General features: G+C 47.6%; 1 protein-coding gene across 1 annotated transcript; it reads right to left on the bottom strand.

The window, feature by feature from the left end:
* Positions 1-317: 317 nt before the first annotated feature.
* On the bottom strand, positions 318-19,419 carry atp1a3a (ATPase Na+/K+ transporting subunit alpha 3a). Its single transcript, XM_062409884.1, has 23 exons — positions 19,035-19,419; positions 12,728-12,841; positions 12,344-12,403; positions 12,018-12,221; positions 11,076-11,189; positions 10,562-10,696; positions 9,937-10,054; positions 9,283-9,371; positions 8,508-8,687; positions 6,865-7,063; positions 6,442-6,686; positions 6,140-6,335; positions 5,792-5,967; positions 5,465-5,601; positions 5,171-5,321; positions 4,878-5,046; positions 4,462-4,616; positions 3,877-4,000; positions 3,603-3,748; positions 3,303-3,433; positions 2,682-2,783; positions 2,427-2,518; positions 318-2,103 (listed from the first exon to the last, which is right to left on the bottom strand). Exons 1-23 carry the CDS (start codon positions 19,038-19,040, stop codon positions 2,075-2,077), a joined length of 3,072 nt encoding a protein of 1,023 aa, XP_062265868.1. The 5' UTR covers positions 19,041-19,419; the 3' UTR covers positions 318-2,074.
* Between the last annotated feature and the right edge of the window lie 709 nt (positions 19,420-20,128).

Here is a 20,128-nt window from a genome sequence, read left to right as displayed (position 1 = left end):
TGTGTCACGTGTGTCTTCTTCCTTTGGAGAAGTTAAAGGAAAAATAGTTTTTCAGTTACTTTGCTAATGTTCCTGAAACCTGTCTCTTGTACCTGTTGAGTCCGTGGACGTCCTCATTGAGTCTTCTTCATCTTCTTCATCTTCTTCATCTGACTCTTGATAAACTGTGACTGAGTCGTTTCCACTGAACAACTTGTGACGTGTGAACCTTTTCATGGACGAGGTAGAAAACACACGACTCGACTCCACCGGAGTGAGTAAGAGTTGTTCACAGCATTTATTTCCATTTTCTGACAAAACTCAACACAAAAACCAACTGGAGACCAAAGTGAAGAAAGAGAGATCCTCCTGGTTTATTTCATTTCAGTTGAAATTTGGAGAGAAATCTCTTTTTCCGAGGACACAGACAGATTGTATTTTCTTTAACAGGGTGAGGTCGGGTGGGGGGGAGAGAGAGAGGAGGCAGGAGGTGAAAGTAGAAGTTTACAAGGACAGAGGTTTTACAAGGTGTTCACAAACAGACAGACGACCAGGGACAGGCGGGGGGGGGGGGGGGGGGTATAGGATGGGTGAAAGAGAGAAAGAAGAGAGCAAGAGGGGAGGAGGAGGAAGAAGAGGGAGCGACAGTGGGCTGACCCACTCCAAACTTAAAAAACAACAACAGCAAACTTTTTAGAACAATTCATCTTTTTAAAAAACAACAACAACAACAACAACGCAAGCAGAAAAAAAAAACACACATAAGAGGAAGAAGAGGGAGAGTCAGAGTGAGTGACATTTTTTGATGGGGCAGGAGAAAGAAGAAGAGGAGAAGGAAGAGGAGGCAGGAGGAAGGGAGGAAGGAGGAAGAAGAGGAGTCAGGAGGGAGGAGAGAGGGAGGAGTAGGAAGAGGAGTCAGGGGGCAGGAGGGAGGAATAAGAAGAGGAGGCAGGAGGGAGGGAGGAAGGAGTAAGAAGAGGAGGCAGGAGGGAGGAGAGAGGGAGGAGTAGGAAGAGGAGTCAGGGGGCAGGAGGGAGGAATAAGAAGAGGAGGCAGGAGGGAGGGAGGAAGGAGTAAGAAGAGGAGGCAGGAGGGAGGAGAGAGGGAGGAGTAGGAAGAGGAGTCAGGAGGCAGGAGGGAGGAGTAGGAAGAGGAGGCAGGAGGGAGGAGAGAGGAATAAGAAGAGGAGGCAGGGGGGGAGGAGAGAGGGGGGAGTAGGAAGAGGAGTCAGGAGGCAGGAGGGAGGAGTAGGAAGAGGAGGCAGAGGGGGAGGAGAGAGGAATAAGAAGAGGAGGCAGGGGGGGAGGAGAGAGGGGGGAGTAGGAAGAGGAGTCAGGAGGCAGGAGGGAGGAGTAGGAAGAGGAGGCAGAGGGGGAGGAGAGAGGAATAAGAAGAGGAGGCAGGGGGGGAGGAGAGAGGGGGGAGTAGGAAGAGGAGTCAGGAGGCAGGAGGGAGGAATAAGAAGAGGAGTCAGGAGGCAGGAGGGGGAAGTAGGAAGAGGAGGGAGGGAAGGAGGAGAGAGGAAGGAGTAGGAAGAGGAGTCAGAAGGCAGGAGGGGGAAGTAGGAAGAGGAGGGAGGGAAGGAGGATGGCAGTAGACGAAGATTGGCAGTGAGTCAGTAGAACCAGAGGAGGAGACCAGGAGGAGAAGTGGCAGAACATGGCAGTGATCAGAGCTGGAGCTGAATCTGGCTGAACAACTTTAGTTTAAAAAAAACACAACAGTGTAGAAACAAGCACCGGCACAAACAGTGTTACAGGCAGATCAATGCTGTTTGGACTGAACAGAAGATAAAAAGGGGAATGGACGGACAGAGAGGACAGGGAGGACATACACCCCCCCCTACTCCTCTGTCGTTGGTCCTCGTCTTCTTGGCGTTCGGTGGTTTTTGTTTGTTTCTTAAGGACGTGAGGATGCAGAGGAGGAACAGGATGGAGAGTAAACATCGTTTTCTTGGACAGTGTGAGTATCTCGGGGGGGAGGAGAGATTTGTGGAGGGAAGGAAGGAAGGGACGGAGGAAGAGAGGGAGATAGAGGAGCAATGATCTCAGGAGGGGGGGGGGGTGAAGTGAGGCGTGACTGATGCTCTGATGATTTAATAGTACGTCTCTTTTTCCACCCAGCCTGCAGAGGTGAAGACGAGAGAGGAAGAAGGAAACAAGAGAAAGAGGAAAGTTAACTATGGAACATTTCACTCGCTCACGAACAACATGACCTCATCAGATCCATTTGAAACTACATGTCCTGTCATGTGATGAGAATCAGGGGAATGGGCCAGCCGGTGAGGTGTTACTGTCTAGTTCAGGAAGATGATAGAATAATGCTTTCCATGTGATAAACTACAAATCCATGAAGTTACACTGAAGTTTGTTGAGATTGGATGAGTTGTGTGTGTGTGTGTGTGTGTGTGTGTGTGTGTGTGTGTGTGTGTGTGTGTGCGATCGTACCTCCGGGGTTTCGGCGGAGGATGAGTTTTCGGATCTCATCGTAAACAAAGATGAGGAAACTGTACGGGAACGCAATGAACCACCAGCTGGGCCTGAGAGAGGACGAGAGGCGGGATCAGAACAGTTCACAGGTCTGTTCTGTGATTCTCATCCACAGACTAATCTAACTGAGATGAGACTTAGAGAGGGAGCACACTCATTGGTCCTGAATAGATACAAACACAATGAGAATGATGGTTTTGTGAAGGGACTTACTTGAGTGGGTACATCCTCAGAGCCACGTCCATCCCAGGGCAGTAGGACAGGAACGCAGCCAGCGCTGTTTCCTCAAACAGGCCGAAGATCAAAATCTTATTCCTGCAAGAAAGAGGAAATCAGACAAAGTGAGATGAGCAAGAGATGCTGATAAGAGAGAGTAACAGGAGGAGTCCACATTAAAGGGATCAATAGCCTGGAACTCAAAAGACTTCATCTCTTCACATCTTTAAAGATTCAGCTTCTTTCTACGTTCACTTCTGAATTAAAGAACTGACGGATGGAGAAACAGAACGAGATGGAGGGAGAAGAGCAAACAGGCTGGAGATCAGGTCCAGAAACTAAAGGTGCACGAGTCAAACTGACTTTCAAGGGACATCTAGTGGCAGCTCGGGGGAACTGCAACAACTGAAGCAACGTGAGTTCTTCTAAACTGAGATTCAAGCTTGATACTAAACTTCAGAATATCACATGTTTTTAATGTGATAGAATAGGACAATGTGTTTGTTTAGCTAGATCAAGAGCAGACGTTCACTTTTATAAACATCAATAACCAGTAACACATGTTCCACAGTTGTTATCCAGATGTAGAAAGTCCCGGTGAGATGACTGGGGACTCACTTCATGCCCTGCTGGAACACTGAGTTACGTCTGGTCTTGCAGATGATGACGTCGGCCCACTGCACCACCACGATACTGACGAAGAAGGCTGTGTGGCAGGTGAACTCCACGATCTTACGCTGCTCATAGGTCTGCGTGGAGGAGGAGGAGGAGGAGGAGGAGGAGGAGGAGAGCACAGAACACATGACGTTTAGATCATCTCCCTCGTCTGATTTTACTGGTGGATTCACTTCATGGAGTTAGAAATCGTTTGGAAGCAAAGTGAGTTTATGTATCACTCGGGTCTCAGGTCCCTCGTACCCATTGCTGTCCGTAGCTGTCCTCCAGGTCGTTGGTGGAGCGGTCGTCCCAGTTGAGTCGGATGCCCACGAGCACAGACGGCAGGAAACCGTTTTCAGCCATGATGACGAAGTAGGCGAAGAATCCACCGAGAGCTTGAATCATTCCTGCAGAAACACACGGATTGATCATTGATCCGTGAACAGTAACTTTGTGAAGAGTGTCCCGTCCACTAATCTGGTTGATGTCTTCCATGTCTACACGCAGCACATCGGACAGAAGACGCGGCTCGTACCGATCTGTCCGTACGCGATGCTGATGAGTCTCTCGTTCACCAGCTTGTCTCTCTGTGGGTTCCTGGGCTGACGCTTCATGATGTCGCTCTCTGCTGCTTCGTAGGCCAGAGAGATGGCCGGGACCTGAGGGGCGGAGACACAGGGGCGAGGATCAGTGGTGACTTCACGTGGATTATCATTTATTATTTTCATCATGCTGAGTTTGCTAAGCAGCTGAACAGAATTTGGATATTTGTGGACATGATCATTTCTATTTCCTAGAAACGTGAACAAATGAGGAAAATACTCCAAATTCCCTGATCCACTTATTTGAAAGGGGGATGACTGGATCTCTTCTTCTCAGGAGAGGTCCCACACTTCCGCCCACTGTCCTCATGCACAGGGACCTTTCTGTTTCCACCTCGACCTCAGTGCTCAGTCTGACTCATGTTTTGCACAGTTACACTCAGATCAAACTCTTTGTGCTGTATTTAAATCTGGCAAATTATAAATAAACATCAGTGGTTTTATTTCAATGTGTGTGTGTGTGTGTCTGGTGTGTCACTGTGCTGCTGCCCGGTCATGTGTGTGTTTGTTTTAGTCACCATGTCAGTTCCCAGGTCGATGCAGAGGATGGTGATGGTGCCCAGAGGCAGAGGGATGTTGACCAGGATGAAGAACAGGAAGGGGGTGATCTCTGGGATGTTGCTGGTCAGAGTGTAGGCGATGGACTTCTTCAGGTTGTCAAAGATGAGACGGCCTGACGTGACACAGGAAACAGTGAGTCAGCAAAAAGACACATGAACAAGCAGGAATGAAAGGACCCAGGAATGATCCCAGTTTCATATATTTGACTTTTCATTACATGGTTTTCTTCACTGTACCAACTATTCATTTTGTTAAACACAAAAAAGAAACCATGACTGTGGTTTCAGGTCTTCTAACTCTTGAACTCAAACATCCTCCCTCCACCTCTTCTCCCTCCTTCCTCCCCCCGTCCCTCCGCTGGTTTCTCCTTCACCTTCTTCTACTCCTGTGACAATGGAGGCAAAGTTGTCGTCCAGCAGAATCATGTCTGCGGCTTGTTTGGACACGTCTGAGCCGGAGATTCCCATTGCAACCCCGATGTCAGCCTTCTTCAGGGCAGGAGAGTCGTTCACTCCGTCTCCGGTCACAGCCACGATGGCTCCCTGAGAAGAAGGAGGCCACACAGAGGAAATGTTTTGATTCAAATGCTAAAACCCTGGATTCCTTTTTACCACATGTAAATGCACTTGAGTCGATCTGTGAGTGAGTGTGTGTGCAGTTCAGTACCAGTCTCTGGCAGCCCTCTACAATGATGAGCTTCTGCTGCGGGGAGGTTCTGGCAAAGACGATCTCTGTGTGGTTCCTCAAGATGTCGTCCATCTGGTCCTGAGAGAGGTCTTTCAGATCTGTGCCGTGGATCACACAGGCCTTGGCGTCTCTAGAACGTCAAAGACAAAGCAAATCACTCAACTATGTCCAATTAACATAAACATCCTAAAAACACGATGTTCTTCAGGCGAATCTTTACGGTGCAAGTGAAGCTACTCGACCACCTGTCTTGTTTTGAGTTCCCTGTCTCACCTGGGGTTGACCTGGGCCACGGGGATGTTGAGGCGAGCAGCGATATCTTCCACCGTCTCGTTGCCCTCAGAGATGATGCCGACACCCTTAGCAATGGCCTTGGCTGTGATTGGGTGGTCTCCAGTCACCATAATGACCTGTGGCGGAACACCATAAAGAGGGTGGGGAATTAAACAGGAATGTGTAAGAGGAAAGATGGGAGGAACAGAGAGTGAAGTTGTGGAGAAATGACTCTTGTGGCAGATGGTCCTCCACAGACTTCACATTCAGCTGGATGCACTGTCTGCTCTTCAAGTCGTTTAAATGTCAGATTCTGAAAGTGCCCACCTTGATGCCGGCGGAGCGACATTTGCCCACGGCGTCGGGCACGGCGGCGCGGGGGGGGTCGATCATGGACATGAGGCCCACGAAGCAAAGGTTGTCCGTCTGGAAGTTGACGTCGTCGGTGTCGAAGGCGAAACCTTTAGGATACTTCTCCTCGGACATGAACACGTGGCAGAAACCTGGAGGAATCAGGGAAGAGGAACGAAGTGAGGATGAAACAAACCTACAGGAAGACACAATAGAATGCAGATACAGAATATATTAGAACTTTATAATTAACTTCATTCCAAATTTCCAAACTATGACCTTAAGTTATTTCCCCAATGTTTTCCCATCTTCTGTTGTCCTTACCCAGTACTCTCTCTCCCAGTCCTCCCAGCTCCAAATAGGCGTTCTGGAACGCCTCCTTCATCTCATCATCCATGGGCTGCTCCTTGCCTTGCACCATGATGGTAGAGCAGCGGTCGAGGATCCTTTCTGGAGCTCCCTTCATCACCAGCAGGTAGCTGCTCTCACTTTCTCCCTCCGCTGTGTCGTGAATCGACAGCTGACAGGAACATATCAAAAAGAGTCAGTATCGTAACTTTCCACATGTTTAAGTTTGTGATCACATGCATTTGTTTTCCAGCTGGAAATAAACCGGGCGGACGAACCTGATACTTGTTGGTGGAGTTGAAGGGGATCTCAGCCACCTTCTTGTTCTTTTCCCTCATGATCTTCACTGAGCCACACGACAGCTCAATGCATTTCAGCAGGGCCGACTCCGAAGCATCTCCGGCCACATCGCGCTTCAGGATGGGCAAAGCGTCCTGAGCCGCCTTGAACACAGCGCGGTTACACAGGGCAGCGACTCGGGCCAGAGACGACCATGTGAGGGAGCTCTTATCGAAGGAGGAGCCTAGAGAAGGAAAGAAAAAGTGATTCAGCTGTGTCTCAACCAATCGTCAAATTGATTTAACCGATCAGAGAACACGTTCAATGTTTAAGACCGATCAGCAATAAAGCAGAAATCCTTTAGCAGTAAGACAGGACTTTAATAGAAGCTGCATGAGAGCAGGAGAGAGAGAGAGCCTCACCAGACTGGTCCTCGGTGGTGTCGGCCTCGTGGATCTGGTTGTCGAACCACATGTGGGCCACGGTCATCCTGTTCTGGGTCAGTGTCCCCGTCTTGTCTGAGCAGATGGTGGAGGTGGAGCCAAGAGTTTCCACGGCCTCCAGGTTCTTCACCAGGCAGTTCTTACGCGCCATTCGTTTAGCGGTCAGAGTCAGACACACCTGAGAGAGGAGAGGCACGGCAGACGAGACAGGAAGGAGAGAGGAGAGTAGAGACAATGAGGACGAGAGGACAGACAGGAAGAAACAAGGTTATCGACAAACACCGCAAAACATAAGGACAGAAAGTTAACGGAGAGAGAGAAAAAATAATTAGCTTCTACTTCATTTGGTAAACTAACAACACAGATGAACATCTCCAGGGCAGATGTTCTGCCAATGAGCAGAAGAATCAGTGTCATAATGATTTTCAAACAATTAACCACAACCACAAACTAAACCACCTGAACACCTGGAGATGTTTATCCTGCTCGTCAAAAGTCTTTCTACAGCAAAATGCACCAAAAACATCTACCCCAAAATAAACCACAGGCCGACACCCACATGCAGAGAGAACATGAGGCACGGCCGAGTGAAGCGGTGAAGCAGAGCAGCGGTGCATTACGTCATCATGCCACGTTCGGCAAGAACAGTACTAGCCAAGGCCAAGCAGAGGCTGGACCTCATAACGCTAACTCATTAGCCTGATGTCATTACATTAGCTAGCCGTTGTCATTGCAGACGGCACCGTGAGTGGCCTGGAGAAGAGGGAGAGAGACATACAGAGACAATGGAGGGAGAGAGAATCAGAAACACACAAACACACATGGGGCATGTGCCTTGGGAGAGAGAGAGAGAGAGAAAAGAGATGGAAAAGAGAGATACACAAACAGAGACAGTACAACACCTGGACCACGACAGCTGATACTCGCACAGAGAGAATGTTGAAAGCACAACAATATACAAACACACAAATGCCCAAATGGATCCACTGCAACATCACATATCACAGAAAACACACAAGCACCGAGAAAAGCACGACAAGAGAGAAGTCGACACACTGTACACAACACAATATAAGACACATACTGTACTTAGAACAACACACACACAAAGGAAAGACACAACCAGACATGGGTGAAACTTCTCAGGGAATCTGACAGATGACATTTGACATGAGAAATACATTTACACGTTTTCATTGTTTCTGAGCTGGAATATGGAAAAACTACTGAGCCGAGTTTCTTCTGGTGGAAGGAGGAGTTGTGGGTCAAGAAAGAAAGTAACACTAGAGCGGATTCAATTCAAGCAGATCCAGGATTTTGATTCAAGTGTTAATATCTATGAATCTGATCTCAATACATTTCTCTTTTCTCTAATAGTTTTATTTTGACTTTGTACGTGAAAAAAGTGTTTGACCCAAGTCTGCGCAAACAATTGAGTAGAAAAACTCCACAAAAATAACATAAAAACACAGACACAAATAACACAAGTGAAAATTACAGCTTGAAGGAAGAACAACAAACTTCTAACAGAGACAGACACACACAATAAAATATTAAATTCATCAAAACCTATCTTTCCCTAACTATCATCTCACAAATCCCTTATTTCTCCGTCAACTCACAGTGACTGTGGCCAGCAGCCCCTCAGGTACGTTAGCCACGATGATGCCGATGAGGAAGATGACGGCTTCCAGCCAGGAGTAGCCCAGGACGATGGACAGGATGAAGAAGCTCACGCCGAGGAAGACGGCCACGCCCGTGATGATCTGGATGAAGTGCTCGATCTCCTTGGCAATGGGTGTCTGAGGAGAAGAAGAGGAGGATTAGATTGACTGAAGAAGATGAAGTTTCTCTGTCTTGATACTTGTTGATATGAAACTTCAGGCATTTGACTTTAGAGATTGGCAGCTCCTAAAGGTCCCTGAAAGAATTGACAAATTAATTTGCAACTGGATGACGACAACAGGCTCCACAAACACAAAAAAGTTAACAACCTTAATTATTGGACTTCAGTGATGGAGGAATTACTGAAGTTTAGTAGTTAAGTAAAAGTACAAGTACCCAGGAAAATACATACTTAAGTAAAAGTTTAAGTACTAAATCAACAATCCTACTTAAGTAAAAGTAAAAAGTGCTTACTTTTAAATTTACTTTAAGTATTAAAAGTAAAAGTACTCACCCAATGGGTTGTCTCTCAATGTCTAGGCTGTGCCATTTTAATAAAGAATGCAGATATATAACTCTGCACTATTATTTTTACTTAAGACAAAGATACATACAAATTTACTTAAGTACAGTAACGTAAAGTAAAAATACTTTGTTACATTCCACCACTGTTGGACTTGCAAATGACACAAAAGACCAATATCGTAAAACAAATAATAATGAACACGTCACCTTGCCAGTCTCCAGGCCCGAGGTGAGGGTGGCGATGCGGCCCATCACTGTTCGATCCCCAGTGCACACGACAATACCACGAGCGGTTCCTGGAGAGGGAGAGAGGGCGCAGAGTTTAGTTAGTAACACACGTCTTCATCAACTACAGAAACAAGGAAAAGACACTTCGGTTTCCCTGAGCAGTGATGGTGTAAGTGTTGGTGTATTAATGTAATGTAGCAATACATCCATGAGAGGGCGCCACATTTAGTTCTGCTCCGATCTGCCGTTGTGAGCAGCACGGAGCAAGTTGAAGCTCCAGTGCCACGAGGCCCTGAGCAGGAGAGGAAACAGGAACCTGGTCAATCGAGGTCACACTTCGAGGCACTGGGCTCCTGTGATGTCACAAACTGCTCCGTCATCTCACCCAACACTTTGACCGCAGCCGACGATAAACGCCGACGTGTGGCTCTGTCTCTGTTTGCCGTTCAATCGGACTCAACTGAACCGGAACAATACAAACATACACTCGCAGCCATGTGAGTGAGTACACACACAGACACACACATAAGACGTGCTTCTACCAGAGAGGCAGAGTGGACCAACCCTCACCCTGTACACGGTGAATATGGTGGTAATGATAAAGATAAGGATGGTGGCTGATGGTGAACTCACCCTCGACACAGTTTGTGGAGAAAAAGGCGATGTTGCGGGTTTCCAGTGGGTTGTCATGGGTACAGTCAGGTGACCTGGTCTGGGGCTCTGACTCACCAGTCAGGGACGAGTTGTCCACCTGGACAGAGCAGGAGACGGGGATTTGACCCAGTGATGGTGAGTGTTACGAGACTACGTCCAATTCATTATATTCATATAATATGGAAACAGGTGGAAACACTGAGAATCTGTGAGATCGAGTGTTGATCCAGAGCTTGGAGCAGCAGCAGTGGAGAGATCGAGGTTTCCTGTTTACAAGCTGTGTTATTTTACAGGTTGAATTAAACATTATTATGTTGCTGTAATGTGAAAACAAAGAGCTGGATGCAGTTAAATATTTATCAACCAACACGAGAGGATTTAAGAGAGAGTGGACATAAACTGTTCTCATATTAAACCCGATGCTCCTGACACCTACTGACGTCCACTGTGCACCCACACTTTCACATTTTCTAATTAAACGGCACTAAATCTGATTAAAGTGTTGAGGAACGTGATGCTCTGGAGAGACATCACACAAAGGCCTGTTAGGCGCTGAGAGGAGTTTCTGTTTAATTACAGGAGGGTGTCTGTGGTGGTGGCTCACCTTGCAGCCGTGGGAGGAGATGATGCGCAGGTCAGCAGGGATCCTGTCTCCTCCCTTCACCTCCACCAGGTCTCCTGCCACCACCTGCTCGGCATTGATCTGCATCTTCTCTCCCTCACGGATCACCAGGGCTTGCTGGGAACAGAGGGAAGAAAAGAGAGAGAGAGAGAGACAGAAAGAGAATCAGAGGGAGAGAGAGAATGTTTTTAAAGGGCACAACAAATAAACTTCTTCTTGTTTTGTTTAAAAGAAAAAGCAGAAGAAGCAAAGTCAGCTAAAATAAAGTTGAAGCCTCTTTCCAAAAATAACCCCAACTTCTGTAAAGAAGAGGAACGTCAGTGTAAAACATTATTAATAAAGAAGATAGAAGAATAGTATGAAAGCTGTGATATAATAATGAATGAAGCTTTCAGATTCATAAAGAAAGTATGTAATTTTTGTAAAAATCCTCAGCTATGGTTAGAAGCAAATGTAATATAATATATAGAATACAGAATATTGTGGTGTCGGGTACCTGAGGCACCATGTTCTTAAAGGACTCCATGATCTTAGAGCTCTTAGCTTCCTGGAAGTAGGAGAAGCAGCCGGTGATGATGACGACAGCCGACAGCACGATTCCCAAATACAACTGCATGGGGGGAGATGGACAGAAGAGGAAGAAAGGAAGATGAGAATTTCACATTTAATACAGAAAGTAATTAGGTGACTTCTCCTTTATCTAAAAACGTATCACGTGAGATCTGTTAGCTGTTTTATGACTCGGCTCTTATATCTTCTATGTTTTAACATGTCACCATTAGAGGGTCTAAATCCTCTGGACTGAATACTCTCCCTGTGGAGGACTCTCATCTATGTCCTGCACCATGTGACACAGCTGCAGCTGTTTATCAGAGTGTGATTCTTAAATACTGTGTGTATGATACAGTGAGTGAGGGCGACTCATCCCCATCAGGGCTTCACCTCCCCTGGGGTCGGGACCAAGTGTTTAGTCCCTTCACACTGTGAGTGTCAGATCCTCTCAGCCTCAGTCCCCGGCTCCGCTCTGCGCTCTGACCTGGCAGAAACAGAGCTGACCCATGAACGCCCTTCTCTCGCCCAGCCGCTACCAACCAGGAGTGGCAGGCTCCCTCTGGTCGGCCCAGAATGACACTGAGAGGATGGTGTCTGTCAATCAACGATGGGTCGGCGGGCGTTATTCGCACAAACAGATGACATTATCACTGACACAGCTTCATCCCGGAGGAGGAGTGACTCAGCACATTGTTTTTATACAGTGATGTGCTGAAGGAACGCGAGCAAACACACGAGCAGCGATTCACAGCTTCTTCACAAACCTCCCTCAGGATGTTTGATCGTTCGCTGGTGTATAGGTTTCAAAACAAATTCTAATGTCTTCACTTCTTTATCTGGACTGAGTCATTTTGTTAACATCCATCCACTGCAGCCTTGCACTTACGTTATCCCCAGCGGGCTCATCCTCCGTGGCCGCCTGGATGGCGTAGGCCAGGAAGCAGAGGATGGCACCGATCCACAGCAGGATGGAGAAGCCGCCGAACAGCTGGCGACAGAACTTGACCCACTCTGGGGTGGTGGGGGGTGGAGTCAGGGCGTTGGGGCCGTCCTTGATCAGGTACTCTGCTGCCTTGGCATTGGTCAAACCCTGAGAGCAACGGAGGGGAGGGAGAGGAGGAGAAGAGGGAGGAGGGAATAAAGAGATTTGTCTAACTCCCAATCAGACAGGGATATCCACATCAATCAGAAAGTGCTGAGTCATGCACTCACCTGCACGATGTCAGTGTTGTACTTCCTGCAGCACTCCTCAACAGACATTCTGTGTTCCGTCTACAGTGAATGAAAAACAGAGAGATCAATTATGAGATCAATTCAAAAACATTGAGCTGTTCAACAATCTGCTTTTCAAAGAGGGGGACTGGATCACAGCTCTCTGGATGCTGGAGCGAGGCCAGGGTTTACTATCACTGATCTCCTCACTGTCCACTGGGACTTCAAGACTTTGGGATGTTCTCTCCGTAAAGACCATCAGGTCTGCTTGGAACTGAAATGAGATTCTTAACCACTCCAGGGTTTGACCCAGCAGGTTCTAGAGGAAGGTTTTTGTTTGCAGGACATGTCAGTGAGGCCAGGAAGCAGGAGGTGTTTACTCACGATGGGAACTTCCTTCTTGAGGTCATCCATGTCCTTGGCTCCCTTCTTCTTGGGTGACTCCTTCTCATCCTTATCCGTCGTGGTGGCCACGCGGTAGCTGTCCGACCGTCCATACTGTCAACACACAAACACAACATCAATCAGTTCAGTCCTGTCATATTATTTATACTTTCATCCTGAGGGTTTCAAGCAAAGAGATAGAAAGTCAGCCGGCTGCTCGGTTTAGCAAAACATCTCAACATCTCACAGAAAATCGATCACACCTGCATCAAGTAATGTACAAAAGCTATCAAAATATTTTCTTTGATTCAATAGCAAATTTTTACAATGAGACCAAAGGAACAACAAAACGTAGTAAAACATGGCGGCCATTCAAAAATGATGGTTCGACCGTAAAACCACAGACGAGCGTGTTTTTAGAGGCAAAGAAACAATGAGACAATTTATTGCACACTAATTGGGTTTAGGAGGCTAAATGAATAAAGTGGAGTGTGGTTAATTAAATGAATCCACTGCTGGAGGAAATCTGGAGAATTTAAAGCAGCTTGTTTAACCTCATGACGCTCAGCTGAATTTCACTTTGAGCCTGAACTCCGCTGACGTTTGGCTGGAAGCGTTTTCACAGCCTCCAGCCAAACGTCCTTTCTACTGGGGACACACTGGGACCTGAACCTCGTTCACCAGGCAGATGTTCACCACGATGCTACTCAGTACCATCGCTCTGTGGAAATACTCCTATTGAGCCCTAGCTGCTGTTTGAACCTGCTCGATGAGAAGGGAGAGAAGACTTATTTTAGGAAAGCTCCAACACGGATTAGTGTGAACCCTAACCCTGATTCGATGGCTGTTTTATTCTGTTTACCGTCTGTTTTTTTCCCCTCGCTCTATGAAAAGCTGGCTGAGAGATGGCTTGATGACGGCCAAGCAGACCGCCAGACTTTACTACATCCTCTTATGTCCACAAATCTGTGAATCTGATTGACGTCAGAGTACGAGCATATGTAAAATGTGTATATAGGTGTAAATCAAAGTGTTTGTAAGTGGCATGATGTGTCCAGAGATGTTGTGAGTGTGCCATTGTGAATCTGCATGCACCGGATCATGTTTGTGTGTGTGTGTTTGTGTGTGTGTGTGTGTGGTGCCATCTGTTAGGAGGCGCTTCCCCGGCCAGTAGCGGACCATCAGATTACTGCTGTTTACTACACTCACAGATTAACCTAGTGAACGATAATAATCCCTTCTCCATCACTCTCTCTCTTTCTTTTTCTCCCGTCTTTTCATTCCCAGCCTCTCATTCAACAATATTCAATGGTCATGAATCACTTGCTGAATTGTTAACCAACCAAGATGAGGTACAGACAAACCTATAATCATATTGACGATTCAATAGCTGGATGACAGAAACACGAGCAAGGTGAAGAAATCAAAAATGAAAAGAAGAAAACCAGCTCCTAATAATTAAGAGCAGCATCCCTTCACCAATTCTAATTTCATAGACTAAATGTGACTTTAAGACATTTCTGAATCAATCTAGAGCAAATATACAGTCACAGAGTCAAACCTTTGGAGAAAGGCTGACACATGTTGTACTGAATTACATAAAGTATCAATAAAGTACAACACAATATGTCGCTTTCGCTGTCACTAATAAGCTGTATTCATAACTAAACTGAATAAATATGGAGGATGTTTTCATGCAAATCATTTCCTTTGCTCTAGAGCACGACCCCTGATCTCAGGCTGTAAAACCTGAGGAAGTTTCAGCAGCATCCAGATGTTACCCACTGAGCTACTGGACAGATTGTAGATGCTGAACATGAGCCATCTGCCCTGTCTGCTCTGTCAGCTCTGTCTGCTCTGTCTGCTCTGTCTGCCTCGTCAGCTCTGTCTGCCCTGTCTGCCCTGTCTGCTCTGTCTGCCCTGTCTGCTCTGTCTGCCCTGTCTGCTCTGTCTGCCCTGTCAGCTCTGTCTGCTCTGTCTGCCCTGTCTGCCCTGTCTGCTCTGTCTGCCCTGTCTGCCCTGTCTGCTCTGTCTTCCCTGTCTGCCCTGTCTGCTCTGTCTGCCCTGTCCCTCTCGTATTCCACATCCAGCCGACCCCACGCCGGACCCCACAGGTCTGATTTCATCTGCTGAAATCACTGGTCACCTTTCAGACATCAACCAGGGACGTTTTATCAGTGAAGCCTATGACCATGAGTAAAGTCAAACATTACGATAATTAGTAATTAAAATGCACAGATTAGGCACAACGCACACATCTCAGTTAGATTCACATCAAAGTGTCTGGAGATCACACAGAGGGCGGAGCATCTATAAATGAGCTGTGATGAGAAACAACAGCATTAATCTCCAGGATCTCTGAGATTTAGAGTTTTATTAATTTGTTTTTAGTTGATGCTTATTTAGGTCATGCTACGTGTCCTTTCACGTGACGGTGGCAGAGAAAACTGTGTCGAGCCTCCAGCCATTTTGTGTTTGGCTTGTTTTTCAACAATATACGACGACGCTCCAGTGACCAAAGAGCGACACACTTTATGGATCACACACACAAAGAAATGGATTATCACACAGATCAGTGGCCAGACCGACCTAGAAAACACTGAAGGACAGTCTGACTGGCACACGACACACACACACACACACACACAGACACACACTGGCAGTAAGAGGGGTCCTCCCTCCCTTCACCCTCTCACTTTGTTTACATTCTCCTGCCTCCAGGCCGCCCATCTGCTTCCCTGCTCTGTCGGCCCTGATCTACTCATCTGCACCTTGGTTTAATCAGGAGGAGCCGGCCTCAGACACACTCAGGGAGAAGACTCACTGGTGATGACGACACTGGTTTTTAGTATGTGTGCGTTTCCAGTGAAATGCCACAGGGGGACAGGAGCTCAGTTCGGGATTTGCGGGAAATGTTTGTGCAGCAGACGCCTCTGAGGTTGTCGGGGAACATTTCCAATAAAGCAGATTCTGTTCTGTCATTTGTCAGAGTGTCACCTCCTGCTGTGAGAGTGTGATAGAAGATGGCAGCTGTCGATGGGGTTTGATTGACGGCGTCGATTCCCAGTGCCCTGATAAACGGGAAATGTTAGGTCTCCTAGCAACATCCAATCCACTGGGCCCATCTGAATAATTGCAGTCAGTGTTTTTTTTGATGATTTCACTGAATGTGAAGGTTTGTTATGTAAGACTGGAATAACGCTCTGTGACTCTGGAAGTCAGTGACACCTCCAGTGAGTCAGTGTCTGTTCCGTTTAAAGATAACAGAGCCGCTGACGTTAGAAACCCCCCCGATCAGTGATTAGCAGGAGTATGGATTCAGGTTATCTCCCCCACACGGAAACTAGTGAGGGACAGGGAGGGACGGGGGGGGGGGGGGGGGGGGGGGGGGGGTCTGCACTGATGAGATATTGACTGAAACAATTATCTAACAGAGTCCGTGACCATGAGAACATATATCGTGTGACTACGAGCATCAACACGTGTACACACCCGTGTGTGTTGTCTGTTTTATTATCTTAGTGTTATTAAAGGTTATTTTCTGTATTATTTAAGTCCTGGGTCTTAAGTTTTCACCAAGTTTCAACCACTTTGTAACTTTTATTGTTAAATAAATACAGCTTATTGTTTTTACTAAATAAACTGCAGTGACTTCTCAGTGGTGATATGAAATGAGAAAGTGGACTGCACTTCTCACGCCACAGTAGATTGATGGACTGTGTTTTCAATAAGTCATGTACCGGCTGCTACACAACTGACCGCGTCCTTTATATTTGAAAAATGCAATCTGCACAAACGTTTGTGATAGATTGAATTTATTCATAACCATAATTTACCGTATAAAGTGCTTTGTGTCTTCACATCCTCATCTCCTGGCGTGTGACTGAGTATGTGCACTTGTTTTAGTGTCAGTTCAGGACTAATTATTATCAGGAGTGAAATGGGGCACTACAGTGAAGAGATCCCATTAAGTCAAGAGCGAGGGAACCATCAGCTTCATGGCGCCTGGATCAGACGCCTCACACACACCACGCACCCTCCTTCCTCCGCTGCCATTGGCTGTCCCTCTGAAGCTTTCGCACCTGGTGCATTGTGGGATATCGGCAGGGGCATTCATCCTTGGATATCTCTTCTTTTCCATCTCTATCTCAGTGTCCATCTCAGTTCCCACCCAGACTCCATTCCCTCTCTCTCGGTCCATCTCTCACTATCAAGCAGCGTCTCATGCTCCCTCCTCACATTCCTCCACCTCTCCCGGTGTTCACCCTTCTCAAGGTGACTCACCACTGAGGCATCTCTCGCTGTGTTTCCCAGCACCAGTCTCCCTGCCACCGGCGTTCACAGTAACTCACACCGTCTCGGCCACTCGTCCTCTGTACGCGGCCTCTCGTTCTCCGTCTGAGTCCTGAAGTGTCTGACCTTCTCTTCGTCTCTGTCGTCCGTCCTTTCACCAACCGATCGTTGTCTCCTGCAGCTACATCCTCTAACTATTGATCGCCCCGGATCAAATGGCCCCCGTTCGCTTGTCAACCGAACGTCCCTCAGATTATGTCCCCCCCCCCGCCCGCCGCTTAGCCAGTTTCACCCACTCCTCTTACGCCATCCAGCCGGATCATGGGAGTTTCCACTCACCAACGCACCACCCTCCTCCTCCTCCTCCTCCTCCTCCACTCTTTGACGCACTAGTCGGAGTTGTGTGACAGAGCGCCGGCGTTTTCCACGACTCTGCCTCGATGCTCTCTCATGCCAACCTCCCCCCCCCCCCCCCCCCCTCCCCTCCTGAGTAACCCCTGCCCTTCACCCTCATTAGCAGGGATGGACCATGACACTATTGAAGGGATGGAGCTACAGTCACCCAGCAGTACGTGTTGATCTTACAGTGAAAACTTAATGATACAAACACTGTCAGGTAATAGACGTGCTGCAGGAGAGCTCCACTTCCATTAAGCAGCGTTAGTGTGGACCCTGGATATGAACTCATAATGATATCACAGGGATTTATCAGTAGAATTCACATCATGGATTCTAAATTGAACGGCTGGAACAGGATGTCCTTGGTGACCTGACAGCTCACTGGTTTTTTTTGAGAGACTGCCGGGGGGGGTGGGGGGGGGGAAGATACATTTTGTTCAGAGAGAGGGGATTGAGGAGGGGATGGACCACAGAGCAGCTGAGGAACCATTTTGATGCACTCGTCCTCTGTATCCTCACCGAGCTCCAGCTCCATCAGCCACACGCCGGGCTGTCGCATTATGTAACGTTTGAATACAAGTGCACCAAAAACACAGACACCCCCCCCCCCCCTCCACCCTGTGTGGATTTTCCACATGAATCCGAATCATCTCAGACATTCTCTCTCTGTCAGCTGCTGTGTGTTGTGAGGATGAGACACACACACACACAGACACACACACGTTGTGTTTGTGTCTGTGTGTGTGTGTGTCTCATCCTGCAGTGTGTCTCATCCTGCATGCTGCAGGTTTTCACCAGCAGCAGGTTTCATGTTCCACGGCACATCACACATTTCACCTGCACATTATGAACCATCATCATCATCATCATCATCATCATCATCGTTTCTGTTTGTGTGACTAATACATGCAGATCTTCCTGGCTGTGGACTCCCTCCATCCTCTGCAGCTACAGATGTCTGCAGCTGTATTTCTGATTAGTGTGAATGAGGCAGCTCATGTTCCTGCTCATCCTGAAGCACATCAGCTGGAAACAGCCTGGCTCTTCACTGGATGAAGGTGTTGGCTCTGGATGATGTGGAACTCGAGTGGCGTGGATGTGTGTGTGTGTGTGTGTGTGCGTGTGTGAGTGTCCAGCTCGAGATTATGCAGAAAACAAACAAAGCAAAATGTGATTTAATCTGAAAAACAGGCTGGATGAGTAACGTGGGGAATGTAACGCGTTACCACCCTGCACCGGCGGGAGTCGCGACTCAAATCTGGCGCAAGTTCCCCGCGAGGGAGAGAAGAGGGGCGGCGGTGTCCAGGTGATGACCGCCCCCCCCTCCTCCGTCCCCGGTAAGTCCCCGGTTAGTCCCCGGTTAGTCTCCGGTAAGTCCCCTGTTAGTCTCCGGTACCACCACACGAAGAAGCGTTGTTTTTAAAAACGTGACAAATGACAGACATCACAATTCAACACGCAGATAAAGTGAAACCGGACACAAGCGCTCCCCCCCCCCCGGGCTCAGTGTCACCGGAACACCGGGGGTCTGCGGCTCCACGCTCCCGCCAACGGACCGGCTGGTACCGGTACGGACCCGGTACCAGCAGCTGACAGTGGAACTCCGAGCTCTTACCCCCATGTCGATGCAGTCAGTCGGGTTCTCCTCAGAAGACGAGTCGCTGTTCGGCTGGTTCCGAGCTCCGGAGCCGGGTCAACGTGCGAGGTGACGAAGAGGAGGGTTAAAAACAAAACAATGGATGACTTCGAACTTGACAGTTGATGACCAGAGAACTATTATCAAGCTGACACGAGATCCTCAAGACGAGTTAATCTCTCTCAGACAACGGGCACGTGCTGAGTGGACGCGGCCGCGGGCAGCTCGCACGGCTCGGCTCGGCCTGGCCCCGGGTCAGAGGACGGGAGGACCGCTCGGTAGTTCGGGCTGAACGGTTGGAAGCTGCGGAGACTCTTCGACCTGCTCCGGGAACACACGCCACTGATGACGGGGGAAAGTAGAGCCGACCAACAGGCTTCTTCTCCGGATGCCGTGTCCCTCCGCGGCGGTGCGCAGGCCGGCCTCAGCACTCAGGGTTCCCCGGGGTTTCACTCCGCGGATGGAATGAGGACCAAATAGGGCGAGGCAGTTTAATCCATAAAACAGCTTCACTGCACTTTTATACATGAATATTTGCACATTATAATTTCAGGGGCACAGTGATATATATATTTTATCCCATTTATTAACCAGACAGGGTAGGAATAGTGCCTTTTAGTATATATTTATTTATTTATTTATCTGGCAGTAACAGGTTAACTTGCCTCTGTACCAACCCCATGTTGTGTTATGTGGTTTATATATGATATGTGAGTGTTGTGTTTTTATGTGTGTATTTGCTGCTGTAAAACTGTAATTTCCCTTCTTGGATGTATAAAGTATGAATAAATCGGTATATGTGTATTTATCGATTTATCTATAAATAAACTAATATATTTCCCAAATCTTAGTTTAATCACATGATAAACTTATCTAGTTGATGTTTTTATTATTTATCTTTAATTGAGCCAATTCCCTCCACCAAAAACTTTAGTAAATGAGCACATGCAACATTAACTAAATTATTACTCTGCTCTAAACTAAGTTTAATTACGCGATGCCTAGGGTGAGCTTTTATTATGTTTGCTTAATTGTACAAATTCTCATTTGGCATATAACACAGTGAATCTGCA

This window comes from Platichthys flesus, chromosome 17 (genome assembly GCF_949316205.1).
Source record: "Platichthys flesus chromosome 17, fPlaFle2.1, whole genome shotgun sequence".
Lineage (NCBI taxonomy): Eukaryota > Metazoa > Chordata > Actinopteri > Pleuronectiformes > Pleuronectidae > Platichthys > Platichthys flesus.
Note: the sequence above shows the minus strand (reverse complement) of the source record. Positions and strands in the feature narration are given on the sequence as shown.

Coding starts and splice junctions, on each gene's coding strand:
- atp1a3a (XM_062409884.1), bottom strand. Junction 5,602..5,791: donor GTCGCTCCGCCGGCATCAAG/GTGGGCACTTTC, acceptor GTTCCGCCACAG/GTCATTATGGTGACTGGAGA. Junction 2,104..2,426: donor CCTCCGCCGAAACCCCGGAG/GTACGATCGCAC, acceptor TCACCTCTGCAG/GCTGGGTGGAAAAAGAGACG.